General features: G+C 38.0%; 1 protein-coding gene across 2 annotated transcripts in view; it reads left to right on the top strand.

The window, feature by feature from the left end:
* SEM1 (SEM1 26S proteasome subunit) overlaps positions 1–21,840 on the top strand; it is an 88,190-nt gene that overhangs the window by 50,229 nt on the left and 16,121 nt on the right. Inside the window, exon 3 of one of the 2 annotated variants that reach the window (XM_054687650.2) lies at positions 9,122–10,443. The exons of the other annotated variant lie outside the window; for it this stretch is intronic. Within the exon in view, the coding sequence (XP_054543625.1) occupies positions 9,122–9,140 (19 nt within the window). The 3' untranslated portion in view covers positions 9,141–10,443. Of the gene's footprint in view, positions 1–9,121; positions 10,444–21,840 lie in introns of those variants that run through there. 2 annotated transcript variants of the gene reach the window in all.

The raw sequence follows: 21,840 nt of genomic DNA, 5'->3' as shown, positions 1-21,840 counted from the left end.
TCTCTTCTAAGACATCAGGTTTGAGATTATCACTACTTTATGCAAATAATGTTGTTTAGATTTACCTCCAGTTTAGACATTTCTTTGCTCACTTTTCCTCTTGTGTCTCTCAGGTTGTCCTTCTGAAACAAGTTTCTCTATCTCCTCTGGAAGTGCATTTAGTAAAGATCTTTTAGTTATGATCTCAACTTTTGTTTGCCAAAAATGTGTTTATATTGCCTTTGTTCTTGAAATACAATTATGCTGAGAGTGTAAGTTGGCAGTGATTTTCTGTCAGCACTTTGACAATATTATTTCATTGTTTTCTAGTTTCCCTTATTGCTATAAGGAGCCTACCTGTGATTTATGGATCGTTTTATTTCCTGTTGCTTTTCAAATTTTCCCTTTGTCTTTGGTGTCCTACAGTTTCACTAAAACCTATCCAGGTGTGGATTTCTTTTTTATTTTGCTTTTTATTTTAATGTGCTTCCTGTGTTTGTGAGTTCATATTTTCTCAATTCTGGAAAATTCTGAGCCTTGATTTTGCACGCTGGCTTTCCCCATACTTCTGGGGTTTGCTGCAGTACACCTCTGCAGGTATGGACATCTGCCAAGTTTTCTGAGACATCCACAATAATGCAACTAATCACAACTGCAGGGCCTCTACTAGATCATATGGTACCTTTGTGCATTAGAAAAAAAGGTGCCCCCTTCAAGGATGGGAACATTTGGTTCAGTGGGCAGAAAGCATGGCTTAGAGAGCAGGGATCAGGGTTGGGTTTTAGTTTCCTGTTGCACCACTAACTGGATTCCTTTTTGGTGGGCACACCTAGCACAACCATTTGCCCCACCTCTGAAATGACAAAACCTGTGGTGGCTGTGGGACACTCAGCACTGTGTTAAGATCAGAGGCACAGGGAGTAGCCCCAAAGATTGCAGAAGTCTTCACGTTGTGCATTAGGGAAAGACCTCTTGATTACAGGCTGGTCTCTTCAACAATAGTTGTGCACAGACACTCTACCCATTATTGGGGCACCTTCCAACACTGAGACAAGTTATGGATACTGTCTCCTAGGAATTGCATGGCTCCTATGCACAGATTTAACATTTGTTTCCTTCTACTTGCACTCTTTCTCAGAGAAGCTTATAGAAAAACAAATTAATTGGTCATTTTTAATATTGAAAAACACCAGTGTGACTTCAAAAATTCAGATCAGTAAAGAAATTAAAAGACCATATGCCAGGGATGTTCAGCCTTTTTTCATGATATAAAATGCATTTTCCAAGCATTTCTGATCTTCCAAGTGAGTGCATAGATCAAACACAGAAAAAAGAGAGCATTGAGATTTAGTTTTAACTGAGCACTCACACTGTGCTCAGGACTGGGCTGGCACTGAGCACTACACTTCAAAGGTACAAGAGGAATATTAGCAAAACACCACCCTGGCAGTCCCAGGGCCCTGCAGCCTGGAGAGTTGCAGGCCACTGAATCACACATCCCATCCTCTAATTTCACTTGGGATTCATCGGCCTAAGTAACCTAATTGAGTGTCATAATTGATTTGGGAGACTCATTTCCTTCCCTGGAAATCATTAAAGGTGGCTGCGGCATGCTTAAAATAGCACTTTTTCTAAAGGAATCCCCTGGACTCGTTCATGAGGAAGAAAGACCCTGTCAGCAGGTGGCTTCTCAGTCCTGCCGGTCCATGACCTGCCCAGACCTGCCCTCTGCACAAAGGTTGCTAGTGGCTCCTCGGGCCTCCCCACCAGGCGCCTTTCAGAGTACACAAAAAGGGCATACTGCCATTCCTAATGGAGGCAGCCACCCTGGGCAAAGGGCTGGCCACTGGCGTTGTGGTCATCACCCCAATTAGCAAGACACACTCTGTGCCACTAAAGAATTTTTAGCAGGAAATTCTTTTGTGAGTGACTCAACTTCCCTGCATGAAATACCTAGATATTGTGACTTCTTTTTCGAAGCCAATGTTAAATTCCTAATTAAACTCTTACCTTTGAGGTTTTCCAACCGAGAAAACCCACTAGAGGTGGCCCTAAGGAATTTGCAATTCCTTCTGTTGGATTTCACCAGTGAGAGGTGAAACTGGGAATAGCCACACTGCTGAGAATACCTTTGTAGTCACAGGAGGTGGTTCTCTTTTCCCTTGATTTTAATCCCTCTTTTACTTAGGATGGAAATAGCCTGAACCCAAATCTGAAAGAGTGATATCAAGTCTGGATAAAGATGCTGAAGTGTAGGGTCACAAATGGAAAGCTGTCTGAGGTTTAATTTTGTGAAATTCATTTATCCCTGAAAGCACTTTATCCTTAAACATGCATCTGTGTCTACAATAGAAACTGCCACTTGAAATACACCTCCTACAAGTGTAAGCCACCCTCAATTTAGAATCATTTCCATAATCCTGAGATAGTCTCAAGTCTACAGATAGCATCTCAAAAATCATCTAACAAAAAACTGTTATTGATGAGGTAGGAGATTCCTTTGCCTATTCCTTGGCTTAATTGTTCTCACTGTTTCAAAGTGTCCAACTTAAATTTTCTTACTGCCACTTAAATTTTATGTCTCTGTGGAAATGAATAATAGATGCTGCATATTTTAAAGGGCTTACGACAATATTTCTTAGGGTACATAATCACAATTTTGTACTATAGACTGCACATTTTAACAGTCACAGCTACAGACAGATGTATAAATTGACCCAACTTATAAATAAGCCCAACTTATTTTATATACATATATGTGTGTGTGTGTGTGTATATATATATATATATATTTAACATTATATTTTTTAACATGCACTCTTCAACTGGGCTATATCAGCCCCAACAGTTGGAGAGTGTATATGCTAAAACTACTAGCCCGTGGCATTCTTCTTCATTCTCATTTGCGGACATTTTGGGATTCAGAGATTATTTTTATCACTTCATCTTTTACCACTAAATTAATAAATGTAGATGATTTTGTTGTACCAAGACAGTTTTCCAAACACTGATTTTGAATTTAGATGGAAGAAGCCTGATTTTTTTTTTTTTTTTAACTAGGTCCTCAACTGACTCTGGGGACTAAAGAAAAAAAGTATAACTTATCATGGAAGTTGCTTTAGTGCAAAATTAATCAGGTCAGGGGAGGATTGGATATGGAGATTAAACTGTCATGCTTGGATCTGGAAGGTCAGTGACAAACCAGGTGGGCTGCCAAGGAGGCTGGGGTAGGGTGGGAGTTAATGTCTTCTGCATATCAGAGGCTGCAAGATGGAAGCCAGCTGAGACAGTGATGTTCAGGCAAGGAAGTAAGCTCAAGGAGACAAGTTAAGCAGTGAGGAGAGAATGGTCAGGCAGTAGGCATGAGGACTCCAACTAAGAATTTGGAGACTTGTGGGTTTGGCCAACCAAAAGCCAGAAGCAGACACCAGAGAGATCAGGCAACATCTTGGGTGTGCAGCAGATGCTGTCACCAACAGCAAAAAAATGGAATTTAATTTTGAGCTCGGAATTTGGGTGGAGGGAATCTTTACATTCCTCCTGCCCAGGGCAAGAGCCTGTTTCTGAGGTCAGACTGGACTGAGCCTATGGAGGCATGGGAGCAAAAGGACATGCTCCCCATTCCTTACTGGATGATTCTGTTAGATCCTGTGAAGAATCTGTTGTGGGAATCTGACCCAAAGTTTCTGTCATCAAGATTAATGGCTTCTTCCTACATAGCCAGTTCCATTTTCACTTTTCACTATTATAATAAAAGTTGTATCTCTAGTCCTTTGTTTTATAATCACTAATTATCAAAATATTCTAGTTTATAAGTTAGCTTTATATTCATTATGGAAATGACAAAATGGAAAAGACATAACTTGTTCAAAGCCACAGGCAACTAGTCATAAAACAAACAGGGTGAGAAAAATCAAATCAGGACCCTCAACACCTGCTGTGATGAAAGGGGTATGGGGACAGTTTTGGGAGCGATCGGTTTGTTCATTATCATGATAATGGTGTTAGTTCACGGGTGTGGAGAGATGTCAAAACTTTTTGGACTGTACAATTTAAGTATTTGCAATTGAGGCTGGGTGCAGTGGCTCGCACCTGTAATGCCAGGACTTTGGGAGGCCTAGGCAGGCGGAATACGAGGTCAAGAGATTGAGACCTGGCCAACATGGTAAAATCCCGTCTCTACTAAAAATACAAAAAAAAAAAAAAAAGGTATTTGCATTGATTTTATGTCAAATATACTTTAGTAGAGCTGTTCAAAAAAATGAAATAACTGATGGTTCCAACAGCTGATCAATGTAAGTGGAAATAAGTTGCAAAGTTTGCACAACCACACAACAATGGCAATGGAAGTCTATGGTACTTGATGCCTTTCTATTTTCTCTGTCAAGACTCCTCTAACTTCTGCTTCCTTCACTACCTGGCCCAGACCCTGAGACGAAACATTTTAAACATTTTAGTCTCTGGTACCCTTAATCTCTGGTACCTCTGCTCTCACTGTGGCAGAAACTTGAATAAGTGGTAAGGGTTAACTTGTACAAAATTAACCCCCTGCTGGCTGGCCTCCCTGAAAAGAAGTTGGCTTCCTGCAAAGCTTCATGGAAACAGACTAGGCTCTAAGTGCTTAGAGCAATCAATCATTTCTGGTCAACTACTGGCCTGGAGCCTGGCCTCTCCCTATACTGCCAAGGGAGGGGACGGTACTTCACAATAATGAACACTACTGTGGTGAGTGCTGCAGAGAGCTTGCGACATCATACACCTGTGACTGCGAATTGTGGACCTCAAATCCAGATCACACCAGGAAAGAAGCTGCTGACTCCCAGTCATGAGTCTTGAGTTGGCGGGAAATCTTGCATCGAGGTTCCATCACACTACAGATCTCAATTTACAATGGGCTTGTGTCCCTACAAATATATAATAAGCTGAAAATACCTCAAATAAAAAATGCATTTAATACATCTTACCTACCAAACATCAAAGCTTAGCCTACCCTACCTTAAGTGTGCACAGAACAGTTATATTAGCCTACAGATGGGCAAAAATTATCTGGCAACTCACTGGTAGAGTAGCATTTGCTCACCCTCCTGATGGCATGGCTGATGGGTGCTGTGGCTCACTGCTGCTGCCCAGCATTGTAAAAGAGTCCTTGCTAGCTCTAGAAAAGATCAAAATTCAAAATTCAAAGTATGGTTTCTATGAATGCATACAGCTTTCACACCATCATAATGCTGGAAAACCATAAGTTGAACCATCATAAGTTGGAGACCATCTGTTTATGACATTTGTATCCCGGTCCTTGATTATACTAGGAGAGGGATGACACTTTCTACTGGGGAAGCTTCACAACTCCACAGCCCTAAGTTCAGCTCTTTCTACTCAAATCTGAAACTTGGCCTGGACTCTCATGTTGTAGAATTAAGTGAAAGGTGGAGACCTATGTCTTCTGTATCCATGAATTTTCCCTAGTGAACTCTAGTATGAGTACTTCTTGCCCAAATGTCATTGTTTGCACAACATTGAATAACTGTGAATATGCCCTCCATTACAAATATAGGGCTTCCTTCCTTAAGTGCACTCTCATCATTGCTCTGCAAACCATTTAAACATACTCTTCTCTGTTCAGCTTCTAGCTGGATATGAATGTTTACAACTCTCTGTAAGTCTCCCCCTCAATCATATTCCCTCATTTGGGGCAGATGGCCTAGCTTCCAATTGCATAAAGAAATAGACACTATTAAGTATAATTCCCTGGCCCCCCAACAGACAAACATTTCTCTGTCGTTTGCCACTACTTCATTTTATCCTCTTTCAGAAGAAAAAGAGAGGACTGTGTTGTTAGGTGGAGGATGGCTTGCATTCCTGCCTTGTTCCAACGCTTGCTAGCAAGCTGACTTCGGGAAGATTAGGTAACTCATCTCAGTTTCCTCATCTGTAATGCAAAGGTAATAATGATATAGATTAGTTATTGGGAGGAATAAATGAGAAAGTTGATTCTTAGCATAGTACGTGGCATTATTGGACTTAATGAACTTAATCTGTACAGGTTGTTATCAACTACCACGACTCTTCTCTAAAGTAAGTCCATTTGCCCTCCTGATGCCATTCCTCTTCCCATTGCTGGGTCCTGGCTACAACAATTACTTCTGTCCCACCTCTCTTACCACCCTTAGCTGAAATCACCTTAATTGCCTCCTGCCTGGAAAAGTAAATAATGTTTATTTGTTTATGTGTCTGGTTCCCTGTTAGAGTCTGAACTCAAGAGCTAGGCAATTATCTCTGTAGATCCCAGTAAGTAGGTGAGCAATTTGTTAAATAAGTCAGATCTAGAAAACAGTCAGATTTCCTCCATTTTTTCCTATTAGGAATCTACCTTCCATTTTTTAAGAAGCTGAATCTGATATCTGCCTTTTTTTGTTTTGTTCTGTGTTTTGACAGGCAGTGTACCACAGTTGTCTGCACACGGCTCCTGGAGACAGTGAGGCCTGGGTGGGAATGATGGCCTTACCATTTACTATTGTGTGACTTTGGTCAAATGACTATTTACATCTCTGGTGCCTACATTTTGCACATATGTAAAATGGAGATCATAGTACCTGCCACCATAGAATTGTTGTATTAGGTCATGCATGAAAAGCATGTAGCTTAGTGCTTGGCACATTAACCCTGTCCACCATTATTGTTATTAGAATTGAGGAATCTCCAAAACCATGGTGCTGTAGCTACTAGAAAATCCAACAGATTGTGCTAGTGTGTCAACATTAATGGTTCTGTCAAAACTACAAAAAGAGTGGAAACAGAAAGAAAAGGGGGATCATTTTTATTCCGTTCACAGACTCTTCAATGCATGCTTGAGTGATTAACTGTATGAGTGTGTGTTTTAATTCACGCAATTAACTTTTCATTTCACATTCAAATAATTTGAGTACAAATTGGGAAAAACTGTACTTCATTCTTTGGGAAACATAACTGAAGATGAAAAAGAAAGTTTTCCTAAAGTAGCTTAGATTTCTTTGGGGTTTTAAATAGTATTATACCTAAAATCTATTATGCCTTCAAAGTTTTAAAAATTAATATTTGGTGACCATAAAAATTAAAATAATCTAAATAATGGATTGGATCATTTATGTAGCATATATCTTGATACTAGATAAATAAATTTTCTCTATTCTTTTTGTGTTGGTGATTATTTTTCTATGATTTCCCTCAATTTTTTACAAAGAAGAGAAGATACTTTATCATATCCTAAATATGCCCAAACTAGTTTACCAAAATATGTACAATATATATAGAATTCAAATAATTTGCATCCTTAATGTAGAATTAGCTAATAAAAATCAGTGGGAAAAACACACTCTCATTTAACAAATGGGCAACAGACATGAACAGGCAATATACAACAGAAGAAATACAAATAGCCAGTAAACACAAATAAAACAATAAAATAAAGCAATAAATATTATTTCAATATAAAGTGTTCACTTGACTTGAGTGTGCATTTAATTTTATTAAATTCTTCATGATTCAATTGCATTTAAATGAATCCTGCAGATGAAGAGACATTTTTATCTTTTCAGACAACATTATTACCTCAATTTTACATGCTATCCAAAGCAATGGGAAATAAAAGTTCAAAGAGATGGGAAGAGGTATGAATTAAAATGACAAGTGGCAACATGTTAAATATTCAAACTGAGGGCCATCTGCTCTGCTCTAAAGCCTCTGAATAAAGTAATTTCCAGACTTGAGGCCAGTGCAATTTTTGACCCATGTTTTTGCATCTTAAAACCCTTTTGCAGCCAGGTGTGGTGACTCATGTCTGTAATCCCAGTACTTTGGGAGGCCAAGGCAGGCGGATCATTTGAGGTCAGGAGTTCGAGACCAGCCTGGCCAACATGGTGAATCCCCGTCTCTACTAAAAAATATAAACATTAGCTGGGCGTGGTGGTGCATGCCTGTAATCCCAGCTACTTGGGAAGTTGAGGCAGGAGAATTGCTTGAACCCAGGAGGTGGAAGTTGCAGTAAGCTGAGATCACGCCACTGCACTCCAGCCTGGGTGACAGAGCAAGACTCTGTCTCAAAACAAACAAACAAACAAAAATCCTTTTGCCATCTTGCTCTTTATCAGCCCTGTGGGTTGAAGCTTCTTCTTCAGTCCTGATGATCACACATGCCTTTTACCTATGAATAGAGATGCTGCCTTTGACTCTGTCCTAGTTCTTGACTCTGCCTTTGGATTTTTTTTTTCTTGAGTCTACCTAACGTGAATTGCATTTGATAGTTTGGATATTCCAGAAAAACTTCCTCACATATTGTCTCCTAATTTATTTTAAGTATTAATAGTTATCTTTGAAAAATATCTTCTACAATTTTAATAAGATAAGGGAAATCATGATTTAAAAGAGTGTTTTTAATTGGAATCTTGAAGGAAGAGCCTAACACCTTTTCCAACATGGAATTTTAAGCTCTCTTGATCCCTAATTTATTACCACTGGCCACAAGAGGTGACACTTCCTACAAAGTTTAGGGAATTTATGGCAATACTAATAAGAACCAATCCTTGACTTGCCACCCACATGCAGTTCAAAGCTGTTCTTCTGGAGAACATGGAGTCTGTGGTGTCTTAGACTACTGACTTTGCTGTTATTCATCCTACCCACCCTTCATTTTTCTCCATGAGTAACTGCTTTCCTCTTAGTCCTAGTAACCCAGAGGCACAGATGTCCAAAGACAACAGTCAGATGGAAATGTAAATCACAGATCTCCACACCTGAAAACACCATTGGCAAACTGAAAACCAGACTAGCTCTGGGAAGCAATTGCTATCAAATTGCACAGATGAAATTAACCTGATACACATGAAAAGGTCACTGTCTAAAGATATTTTAAAAAGAGAGAAATTTATATATTTTGTAAAGGATTGTTGCTGTTGGGCCACTTTTACATGGTGAGAGTTTTGGAGCTCTGAGTGTGTGTGTGTGTGCATCTGTGTGTGTTTCTGTGTGTTTGTGTTTAAATTTGGAACTTGGGAGTTGTCATTTAAATTCTAAGTAATGTCTTTTAGGGACCTACAGTGTTGTTGTTGTTATTTACAAATCTGTGTTTCTTCAGAATTTCTTATCTTTCTCTCCTTTCATGCTAAAGCTGTGAGAAAAAGCCCTGAGCTGTCTCCCTAAATGGCTGTGTCTCCTGCAGTGGCTTGGTACCATCAAGTCAGATGAAGGACACACTGGGTGAGGTGCCCATCTACTGCCTGGAGAACATGCCCAGGAGGCTGGAACCTGTTCCCTTTCAGAGATGAAATCCTGTCTTCTCATCAACTCACAAGACAAAGAGGACTTTTCTGACATCTAGCTGAAGGAGGATTGTTTCAAGTCTTATGCAGCGGAATTTCCCATAGTTTGTTCTGTTGATCCTTAGTTTTTCAAGATGCCCATAGGAAAAAATATTTTTGTGGTCAAGTCAGTTATGGAAACCTCCGCCTTTGAGCTATTTATAGCTCCTTAAGGCATATTAGCATGAACATGTTCTGAGACTTCCTGTGTTGAAAAGAAACTCTGTTTAACTTTGTTTAGCTTAGTGATTTCCAAATTTGTTTGACCACAGAACCCTTTTTTGGGAAACATTACTAATATTTCATGGAACTAGTGGGCCACAGAAAACACATGGGATATACTGATGGACGGTGTTAGGATGATGGATCAGATGGAGAGTGGGAAGAACAATGGATTTAAAGTCACAGACCTATGTTCAAGTCTAATCGGCTGTTTACCAAAAATGCAACATTTTTTAGGGAGATCTCTAAACCTCTCTCACTCTTGGTTTCCTCATCTAAAAATGGGAAATAATAATATTTATTACACAGGGTGTTTGTGGGGATGAAAGGACACAATGTGGAAGAACATGGGAGCAGGGCTTGGTTCAACTTCAATTAAATCAGACTCTTCTTGACAAGTAAACACTGGGACCAGATGACAATGGGATACTGGCACAGAAGTGATCTGCAGAAGTCTTGTTGCTGTCTACATACACATATGTGTTCCATGACTTCATATATTGTTGGAAGTAGCAGCTTATTGATGGCTTGGGGTATAGTTGAAAAGGATAGGGGCCCTTCTATAGCACCAAGTTGGCTGTCTTCAGTGTTGGTCAAGATTAGCTGTCTTAAAGTCCAAAGGATTGGACCGGCTAGATATTTTGTTGTACCTCAGAAAAATTATCTCAATTTCCTAGATATTTTGTTGTACCTCAGAAAAATTACCTTAATTTTCTACCCTCTCCAAATTTTTTCACCACAGAATCTTTTTTTGGAGAAAAATTATCAATATTTTATGGAACTAGTGGGCTATAGAAAACACACAGGATGTACTGATAAAACACAGTAGTAAAACACATTGGTTTATGAATGATCTCTGTATTAAACCATCTGTACATATTGGTTTAATAAAAGTTCATTGCTAGATCTATCTGCTGAATTTCCATTCACCTTCATTAATGGATGCTTTAATTTGCAGTTCTCAAAAAGCTTTGCAAATGAATTAGGGTAGACACAAAGCTGTGCCACCCAGAGCATCTTCAGTGATGTGCTGCACCCAATAGCGAGGGGGACTTTCAACAGAGTCCCCAGTCCTCAGCTCAGGGAGGCTCCACCTCTGTCGCAGAAAGCGACCTTATTGGACGTCACACCTCCTCAGGGTGGTTCACATCCAGTGACTGATCCAGGCAGGGGAAAAAAACATTGGGCCGTTTTGGCCCAATGTGAGAAAGCTCAGACAGCTGATATATGCTTCAGCACCATGCCCCACCCCTAGGTGAGTGGCCGAGGCTTTGTCAGGGCTGCACTGCAGTTTGATATGCAATCGTCTGCAAAAAAAACTGACTTGCAAAAAATTGCAGTTTGGTTTCTGCTCAGTCCTTCTTCTTTCACTTATTTTCACAAGTATCCATCCAAAATTCCTTCTGTAGAAGCCAACCTATACCCAGAGGTTGGTGCTTTGGCTCTATACCTCCTAAATACCTATTCGGTGTCTCTTGACTACAGTATTCTCTCTCTAACTTGACTGCAAGTTCCTTGTGGGCAAAAAATATATAGCGATTTCTATATGCCACAGTTTCTATGGTTGTGCCACAGATACAGAAGATAGCTGTTAAATACATTTTGAATGAAAGGATATTCCTTTTTTAAGATGGATACTTCCATTTCTGTACATAGCAAGTGGTCAGAAATTAAAAGAGTCATGTTAGAACTCGGGAAATTCTGTCAGTTTTTTCAGCTTTGTTTAGTGGCTCTTTCTGTGTCCACTTACACTGTGGAAATTTCTGGTATGTATTATGTTTCTCACTCCCTTCTTTTCCTCCTTTTCTTTCTATGTCCAGAACTAACATTGATGTCCAAAATTTCTCCACCTATATCCTGCTACTCCTTCTATGATAGTTGAAATGATATTTTTCTTTATGAATTGTTATTCACAGCAACCTTCTTGACTAATGTATTCAAAAATTGTGAATGCCATTTTCCCCTTAAATAGGCCCCTTTAGACAAATAACTGCTAAGCATTTTTCCCTGTGAATATGTAAATAGGTTAAAAACGAAGATGCAGCCAGTGTTGTGTGAATATTATTCCAACATTACACTTAAGATCCTTTCAGCACCATTTGCTAACATTTTGTACTCCCAGCCAAAGTGCCAAAAATTGCTCTCTCCTCATGTAATTTTCAAAAATTTCACTGGCACAAAATGAAGTAAAATCTCTATCTGCAGGAGAGAGCAAACTTCATTTAGCGTGTTTTACAAAGTGCTAAATAGGTTTTCTATTTTGGGAGTGGAGTAGCAGAACGTGAGCTTCCTGCTCTCCTGATCAAACATTTGCAATTCTGTCTCTGCACAGATTGCACATTTCAGGTTGTCTTTGGCTATATTAACATAAGACTTGTTGTTTTATGCAAAAGAAAAGAAATACAATTACAAGGTGTTCATGGGATGTAATATCAGTTCTGGAAGGTTATTTTTCCTTGTCTTTAATGTTTTTATTATTTAAGATAAAATAGTGATTAGAGTCCCTGCAAGAGGCTTTTGTATTCAACTGGTTTCAGAGTAAGAGCTCTTATTTGCTATCTTCTAGGGCACCATCCAAAAGAAAATGGCCATGTTCTCACCGATGAGATATTTAGGATACCGGATCGCTAGCATCCTTTCAAGTAGCCCATTATATCCGTGTCTCAAAGAAACCATACGTAACTATTTGCTGGATATATTTTCTAAGAGAAAAGTACTTGTCTCATAATATGATAAGAATAATAATTATAGCTAAGATTTATTGATTGCTTATATATTCCAAGCACTATATGACATGCATGATCTCATGGAATTGTCACAACTGCCCTCTGAGTTAGCATCTATTTGATTTGACTCCAGACCCTGAGTCCTGTACCACTTGGCAATACCATCTCTCACGTAAAGAGAGCATGCAGTGCTATACCTCACCTCCCTCATAGAATACCGTTTAGTTCATAAGTAAACTTGACTGAGAGAACATGGAAACAGAGTTAGGGAGGTGGCTGCAGAGCACACCAGAGACCGAAACATATTACTGCTTTGTAAACTTCTCAGTATTTGCACCATAAAACACATATGCTTAGAGTATTTACACACTTCTCCAGCTTTTCTCAATGCTTAATATGTGGATATATTTAATATCTAACTGTAGTTTGAAAGGAGCAAACATTCCTTCAAAACCAATGAAGGCTGGAGGATTGACCTAGGCAATTGATTTTTGAAGAGTAATGATACTAGTGAGCATTAGCCCTTTATAGATATCTGCTAATTCACCCTCTCAGAAGCTATTAACAAAGAAAGAAATAAACTCTGTGACTCTTACATGGGGATCCAATTGTATCTTTAATCTCACATAGCTATCTCTCAAGTATATATCACCATTGTGTGCAAGTATCTTAAAGTTGTGTTGCACATATCACCTGGGGAGAGGATGGCAGTCGGGGGTGGGAGTGGGAGGGGAGTGGGCAAACAACTTCACTGAGGAATCCAGAGAACTATGCCTCGCATATTATAGACAGCCAGCATATCTGGTCCCTGTTTCCAAAAAAATCTTACATGTATAGTTTGTATATTTAAAAATCTAAGCTTTTGGAAGAGAAAAAAACTCAAGACAATATATAGGATAACTAAAATAATATGTGATCCAAACAGTAATAACTACCAATTCAGAGGAAAGAGAAACATCACTGTGGTCCCAGAACATAAGAGAAACTTTGAGCTGGACTTTTAGGAATGAGCAAGATTTGGATAAACTAAGTAGTTAAGAGGTCAGCAAAGTTGTTCTGTAAATGACCAGATAGTAAATATTTCAGGCTTTGTGGGCCACATATGATCTCTTTTGAAACTACTCAACTCTACCATTGTAATAAAAAGTAGCCATAGACATATTAGGTAAGTGAATGGGCTGGGTTATGTTCTAATAAAACTTTATTTACAAAAAAGAAAAAAGGCTGCAGGCTGGATTTGTCATGCAGGCTATAGTTTGCTGACCCCTGGTATAGACCATGGAGAAGTACATCTTAGGAAAGAGGTACTCTCAAAGGAATAGGGAGGGATATATATCTGGGACAATGGAGAATGGGAAAGACATGATGAATCAGTGAAACATAATGTATGAAAGAAACTATACATGACTAAATATTCATGGAATATATTTTCTTCTTGTGGAAGGTAGACACAGCATCATCTCTACCCATAAAAGCTGGCATTCTGCAAGACTGAGAAGATGCCCACCTCCATTCCCAGAGTCCAGGCCTTCATTAACTCACACGAGAACTACAGAAGCATCCCCCCGTAGTTCTCCTATTAGTCACTCCTCCTCAACTGCCTCTAATCCATCCATCCATCCATCCATCCGGCATGGGTCATGTAAAGTTACAGCTGAGAAGGTACTCCCTCTCTTAAACTCAGCGGGGCTCCATGTGGCTTCAAGATTGAAAATAAAACTACTGTGTATGGTATATAAACTTAAGCTCTCAAGAGTGTGCCCACTCCCTGTGCTCCAGTCATGGAACACTCTTTGCAGTTCTTTGAGCATGCTCCGGTCTCTCTTTCATGCTTTATATAAGCTGTCCTCTTTTATTGGAACATACTTCCTTCCCATCCTACCCCGAACACCCAACTTGTCTACCTGAGGAGCACTTAGTCATTGTTAAAGACCCAGTCCAAGTTTTTCCTCCTTGGAAATACTTCCCTGACCTACTTTGTCTGGGGTTTGTGCCCGCTTTCCTGTTTCCAATGTTCCCTGAACCTAGCTCTACAGTAGCAACCATATTCCATTATACAGTATTTACTTATTGACCCATCCCTCTTCCCTGCCAGACCTTGAACTCCCTGAGGGCAAAAACCTTCCCATTCTCAATCTCTGCCACCTAACATGGCCTGGCAGTTTACGAACGAACAAATGCTTAAATATTAACTTATTGATCTTTGAATGAATGAATGAATATCTAAATCCTGTTGTCTATTTTTAAACACAGGGACAATTCTCATATAGTCTAACATTTGTATGATAAAAAGTATAAAGATGGCATTAAGAAAAACAGAAAGAATATGTACCAGAAAGGCTTAATAGTGGTTATTACATTTCTTAAAATATATTTTCTATGTTATAAATGTACTCATTTTATAATAAAAACCTCAATATAAGATAAATAGTATATAAAAACTCTTGGAATCTGATTTTAAAAACTCTTGGAATCTGACTGGTGTGAAGCAGGTTCACCATGCACCTGTCACTCTACTTGAATGAGTCTGGTGAGACAGAATACTCACACAAGTTAATCGATCTTCTTATCTATTACACACAGATGAGAAGATGGATAATAGAAACCTAGCATTAAGGTGGGCTGGTGCCCAACTTTCAGGAAAGCTGTCCAGGATGAACAGAGTCTTGTCTGTGAGTGCTCCACGTCACACTGCAACTGAGGGACCCTGAAAGCATTCTGCCCTGGGTTTTATACCTTGGGGGAAACTGGGTGCACAGAGCTAAAGCTTTGCAGAAAATCCTGTTTAGAATAGATGGGAACAGAGCCCGGGCTGTTCTGAACAGTCCCTCCTTATTTCAGAATGTTATATTCCCAGCACATTTTACAGTTATCCTGAGCAGGAGGAGACCTGACCTCTTGCAGTTGACTGTCATGAGGTAGCCTCTTCCACCTTCCCCCTTTAATGCTATGAAGACAGAAAAATACATAAAAATAGCAAGACAGGAAACCAAACCTTACAGAAGATCTATTGCCAGAATCTGGGAGCACTCTTTGGAATCTACAAGGCTGATAGAACTTGGTCAAGATAATCCAAACTTCTGATTGTTTGCATTCCCAAACTTTGCTTCATGAAACAGCTCATAACCCAGAGAACCAGAACTTGCTCCAACAAAAAATTATGGAATCCCACCTCCACCACACAGTTGCTGCTTTTGGAGGCTTTCTGAGCATGTCTAAACTGCCTTTCATCCTTCCACGTCATTTAGAGGAGCAAACCCCAGAGAACAAGCCAGTAAAGCAAGCCCCAGAGAACAAGCCAGAACAAGCCAGTAAAGGGTTACACCTAATGGCAAGTTACATCCTTGGAGGTAAAGTTGTTACAAAGTGATGGTGGGGACATAGACTGTGAAAAGTTGGGAATGGGCTTGGGGCAGGCTCCACTCAGGCTTCTAGATGGAGATTTAAATATTTGCAGTTAATAAGGAGAAGAAAGTGGGCAAAACAAAATCCTTTATTTTCAAACACAACCTCTTTATTATTCTTATCTTACTTAAAGATAACTAAATTTAATGCTATCCCTCCACTAACCCCCCACCCCCTGACAGGCCCTGGTGTGTGATGTTCCTCTCCCTGTGTCCATGTGTTCTCATTGTTCAACTCCCATTTATGAGTGAGAACATGCGGTGTTTGGTTTTCTGTTCTTGTGTTAGTTTGCTGAGAATTATGGTTTCCAGCGTCATCCACGTCCCTGCAAAGGATGTGAACTCATCCTTTTTTATGGCTGCATAGTATTCCATGGTGTATATGTGTCACATTTTCTTTAGCCAGTCTATCATTAATGGACATTTGGGTTGGTTCCAAGTCTTTTCTATTGTGAATAGTGCCGCAGTAAACATACATGTGCATGTGTCTTTATAGCATTAGGAGAAATACCTAATGTAGATGACAGGTTGATGGGTGTAGCAAACCACCATGGCATGTGTATACCTATGTAACAAAACTGCATGTTCTGTACATGTACCCCAGAACTTAAAGTATAATAAAAAATTAAAAATAAATAAAAATAAAGAAAATATGGTACGTATACACCGTGGAATACCATGCAGCCATACAAAAGAATGAGATCATGCCCTTTGCAGGAACATGGATGGAGCTGGAGGCCATTATCTTTAGCAAACTAAAGCAGCAACAGAAAACCAAATACTGCACGTTCTCACTTATAAACTGGAGTGAAATGATGAGAACACATGGACACATATGTGGGAACAACACACACTGGGACCTATTGGAGGTTGGATGGTGGGAGGAGAGAGAGTATCAGGAAAAATAACTAATGGGTACTAGGCTTAATCCATGGGTGATGAAATAAGCTGGACAATAAACCCCTATGACACAAGTTTACCTATGTAACAAACCTGCACTTGTACCTCTGAACTTAAAATAAAAGTTAAATTTTAAAAAATGAAAAAAAGATAACTAAATTTAAAAGTCCAAATTAGGGCCCATAGAAACATAATGTAAAATTAGGGACAAGAAGTGGTCACGCTGAGGACTTGGAAGAAAGGAGACTGCTTATAACTGAAAATGACCAATTGTAGAATCCTGAGGAAAAAATTCAAAAAGTTGTTTAGAATTTCCAGTAAAAATGAAAAATAATGGCTTCTACAAAACAGTTAAAAGTAATAAGGAGAAAAGAGAGAAAGAAAAAAAGTGACAGCAGGATCAGATATACAAGTAGACGAATCTGATGAGAAATAATTATTTAGTAGGATTAATATCCTACTATTATTACAGAAAAAAAATCATAGCTTGGTGCCTAGGAAATAAACTCAAAGATGCAAAGGACTAATTTGATAACTTTTCCTGGAGAGTTTAAAAAAAGAAACAAAGGTGAAACTATGAGAAAAAAAAAGAGGGAGACAGAAAACAGAAACTCAAACCAAGATAAACGCTACTGTACCTGGAGAAAAATAAAGCAATTTTTGAGGATGTAATTGAAGTAAGTTTTCCTGAGCTCAGAATATTTCCCATATGCAGACTGATATTCTAAACTAAAATCTACATAATTACAACCTGAAAATTTAAAATTCTATAAACTCTAGGTAGAATATCTGGTTATTCTATAAAGGAATTTAAAACAGGTGTCTTCAACCTTCTTCTCTGTAATCTACAAGTCAGTGGATCAATGTGTAGACTAGGAACTGCTGTTCAATAAAACTTTCTGCAATGATGAAAATGTTCTAGATGTGTGCTGTACCATATGGTAGCCACTACTCCTGTTGAGCTATGGAACCCTTGAAATGTGACCAGTGGACTGAATTTTCATTTTACTTAATTTTAGTAATTTAAATTTAAATAGCTGCATGTGGTTAATGCCACCCATATTGGACAGTGCAAATTCAGCATTTTGAGGTTAAGCTATTGTGACTTAGATTATTATTTCCGTCAATGCTTTCTTTCTCATGTGAAGGAAATAGGACTTTTTTGAGTATTCAGGAGCTTAGAAAATATACCACCTATTAATTTTGTTTGGAAAAAAAATCTTCAAAGATCGTTCAAACCTTAATAAACATAAAAAAAAAGCACAAGAATAGGGAAGTTTTCTTATAATAGGCTTGATGGGGACTACTGAAAATAGGAAATGTGTAATGTAAAACTTAAACGTTAAAGACAATAGTCTGCCTAAATCTCCAAATTATGTTACCAAAACAGGCATGGCTAGGAAGTGGGGTAGGAGGCATGCTAAATTATTTGATTGTTTGTTTGTTTAAAGAGACAATCTGCATTTTAGTTAGACAAGAAGAAAACTATACAATGTGTTTGCATAGGTACATGTTGAATTTAAAACAAAATGTACCTTCTCTAAAAACTGGAGAAGACAGGTGTAAAGAAGGGTATATTCTTGTGCTCAGGGAAAAGCTCCTAGATTTCCATTTCCATGCTTTCATTATTAAAGAACACAGAATTAAAATAATTTAAATAAGCACTAAACTCAAGAAGTTAAGTAAAATAAAGTAACTCTAAGAAAAGCGTACACAAATATTAAAGCAAAAATAATTATATCAGAAAATAGAAAGATGGTAGGATTAAAATAAGCCTGAAAATTGTTTGAAGAAAAAAACTAATAAATAAATCTCTAGCTAGTCTTCTCAAAGAAAAGAGAGAATAAATACAGCTAAAACTATGAATGGGAAAGTAAATATAGTGTTTGATATAAAGTGGATTTATTTATTTTTATTTTTTATTTTTTATTTTTTTTTCGGCTCCCTATTTTTAAGGAAAGAAAAAATACTACCTAAAAATATTGAAAAATTTTTAGGAAAGTATGTTATCAAAAATAACTTCTTAAGAAGTAGAACACTTGATAACCATGGAAAAACATAATATTTAAAAAAGTTTACTGGTAAGAAATGCTGGTCTTAGAAGTTCTGAGTGAGTCTTCTCAAACCTTCAAGTGTGAGATTACTCTAAGTTTTTTGTAAAGAAACCATATTTTTTAGAGCAGTGTTAGGTTAACAGCAAAACTGAAATGAACACACAGAGAAACCCCATGGTAGGGGTCTCTCCTCCTCCTCCCCCAACACATGCATAGCCTCCCTCATTTATAGCATCCCCACAGAGTGGTACATTTGTTACAGCTAATGAACTTCCAGTAACACATCATCACCCAAAGCTCATAGTTTCCATTAGGGTTCACTCTTGGTGCCCTACATTCCGTGAGTTTGGAGATGTATAATGACATGTGTCCACCATTATAGTATCTTACAGAGTATTTTCACTTCCCTAAAAATCCTCTGTTCTCCACCTATTCATCTCTCCCTCCCACTACCCCCTGCCAACCACTAAAGTTTTCACTGTCTCCATAGCTTTGGCTTTTCCAGAATGTCATATAGTTGGAATCATACAGTATGTGGCCTTTTCAGATGAGCTTCCTTCACTTGGTAATATGCACCTAAGTTTTCTCTTTGTCTTTTCATGGCTTGGTAGCTCATTTCTTTTTAGCACTGGAAAATAGTCCATTGTCTTTATGTACCACAGTTTATTTTTCATTCATCTACGGAAGGATGTCTTAGCTGTTTCCAAATATTTGCAAAATTATGAATAAGCCTGCAATAAACGTGTGTGTGCAAGTTTTTGTGTGGACATAAGTTTTCAGTTCCTTTGAGTAAATACCAAGGCATATAATTTCTGGATCCCATGGTAAGAGTATGTTTAGTTTTGTAAGAATCCACCAAACTGTCTCCCAAACTGGCTGTTCCATTTTGCATTTGTATTCATTACAGCAGTGAATGATAATTCCTGTTGCTCTACATCCTCACCAGCATTTAGTATTGTCAGTGTTCTGGATTTTGGCCATTATAATAGGTGTGTAGCGATATTGTATTGCTGTTTTAATTTGCATTTATTTGACGATATATGATGTGGAACATCTTTTCATATGCTTATTTCCCACTGTATATCTTCTTTAGTGAGATGTCTGTTGAGGTCTTTGGCTCATTTTCAAATCAGGTTTTTTATTTTCTCATTGTTGAATAGGTGCCTTGTAGGATAACAGTCCTTTATCAAATACGTCTTTTGTAAATATTTTCTCCCAGTCTGTGGCTTGCCTTTTCATCTTCTTGACAGTATTTTACAGAACAGAATTTTTTTTTTATTTTAATGAAGTTCAGCTTATCAGTTATTTCTTTCATGGATCATGCCTTTGGTGCTGCATCTAAAAAGTCATTACCAAACCCAAAGTCATCTAGAGTTACTCCTATGTTATTTCTAGGGGACTTATACTTTTACATTTTACATTTAGGCCTGTGATCCATTTAAGTTGAGTTTTGTGAAGGTTGTAAGGTTTGTGTCTAGGTTCATTGCATTTGGATGTCCTGTTGTTTCAGCATGGTGTATTGAAAAGATTATCTTTTCTCCACTATATTGCCTTTGCTTCTTTGTCAAATATCAGGTGACTATATTTATGTGGGTCTATTTCTGGGTAATCTATTCTGTTTCGTTGATCTCTTTGTCTATTCTTTTGCCAATACCACATTGTTTTGATTACTATATCTTTACGGGAAGTCTTGAAGCTGGCTAGTGTTTGTCCTCTGACTTTGTTCTTCTCTAGTTCTTTTTCATTGTTCGAAAGCATAGGGAATAAAATGAAAAATTTAACTTCATTTTTAAAAGACCATATATTTTGATATATATGGTTGAATAATGAAAGTTGAATAATGAAAAAACTGGAGATCATTCCCAGTTCTAAATAAACATGAGATAACTCTGCAGCATATTAAGAGTACGTGACAAAGTGAAATTACTTTCAGGATTGAGAAGCAATTACAAACACATTGTTTTGGTTTTTTGTCAGGTGGTATCCTAAGATCTGCTCATATATTCATTCAATTTTCACAAGAATAAATTATATGGGTCCCATTATTGTGCCTCGTTTACAGATAAGAAAGTTCAAGTGTTGGGATATTGAGTAAGTTGTTCAAAGTTACACAATTGGTAAGGGCAGAGGCAGGCTTGAATCCAGGAAGTCTGGCTATAGAGTGACACTCTTACCACTAGTGATATTGCTTTTTATGCCAATAGATTACTGGAAGAAACCAGAGCACATATCTCAATAGTAATGAAAAAGATGTGTGATAACATTCAGAATCCACTCCTGAATTAAAAAGAAAGTGCTTACACTAGGAGAGAAGGTTATGTTATTCTTAATATTATAAAGAATATTTATTACTATGGGGAAATATTAATAATGGATTGTTGAGTGAAAAAGAGATACAGTGTATAAAATATGATTGTAATTATGTTACTAGATAGAAAATATATTAGAAAGATATAAGTCAAAGTTAATAATAAATGGGGAGATTATAAATGATTCTATGTCCCTTCACCGGACCTTTTCTATATTTTCTGAGTTTATCACAAATGCATTTATTTTGTAATTTTAAAAATATATATTGTTTAAAAAGCAAAGATTGCCCAAATAAAGAGAAAAATATGGTAGATCAAATGTAAAGTAAGAATTAGAAATCCCAAATAGACATTCATAGAGTATCCTTTGAGTTTCTCCAACAATAAGAGATTCTTTTGTGCCCTAGAAGGTGGGAGGGAATTTGTGGCACCATATGAAAATGACAGAGCAAAGCGAGTGTGGAAGCTATGAAGGCAAGTACCAATTAAGTCTGAATTCTTAACTTTGGTCTTCTCCGAAAGGAGCTGAGAAAAGTCTTCATCACAAATCATCTTGAAACTGGAAGAATGGAGGAATGAGGTGAAGAAGGACTCATTAATAACTGAGTATAAAAACAATACCATGTAACATTATTTAAAAGTAGCAAACAATGGCTTGACCAAATCCAGCCGTCAAGTGCAGGCATCATCTGCTAATTTGTTATTCATTGGTAGCCATTAGCTCTGTGACAGGGTTGCTCTAGAAGTACACAAATGAGCTTGCCATTCTCCTTGGAAGCTCAGGGAAGGTGAGGGTGGGTAGAGAAGAGGAAGGCTGTTGAGTCAGTGAAAAAATTCTGAATAAGTCCAACAAACAGAGACAGCCTAAGGTGCATATCAGGAATCAGAATAAGAATTAGCCAGGGTAATAAGAG

This window comes from Pan troglodytes, chromosome 6 (genome assembly GCF_028858775.2).
Source record: "Pan troglodytes isolate AG18354 chromosome 6, NHGRI_mPanTro3-v2.0_pri, whole genome shotgun sequence".
Classification (NCBI taxonomy): Eukaryota; Metazoa; Chordata; class Mammalia; order Primates; family Hominidae; genus Pan; species Pan troglodytes.
This window is presented reverse-complemented; position numbering and strand designations above follow the sequence as displayed.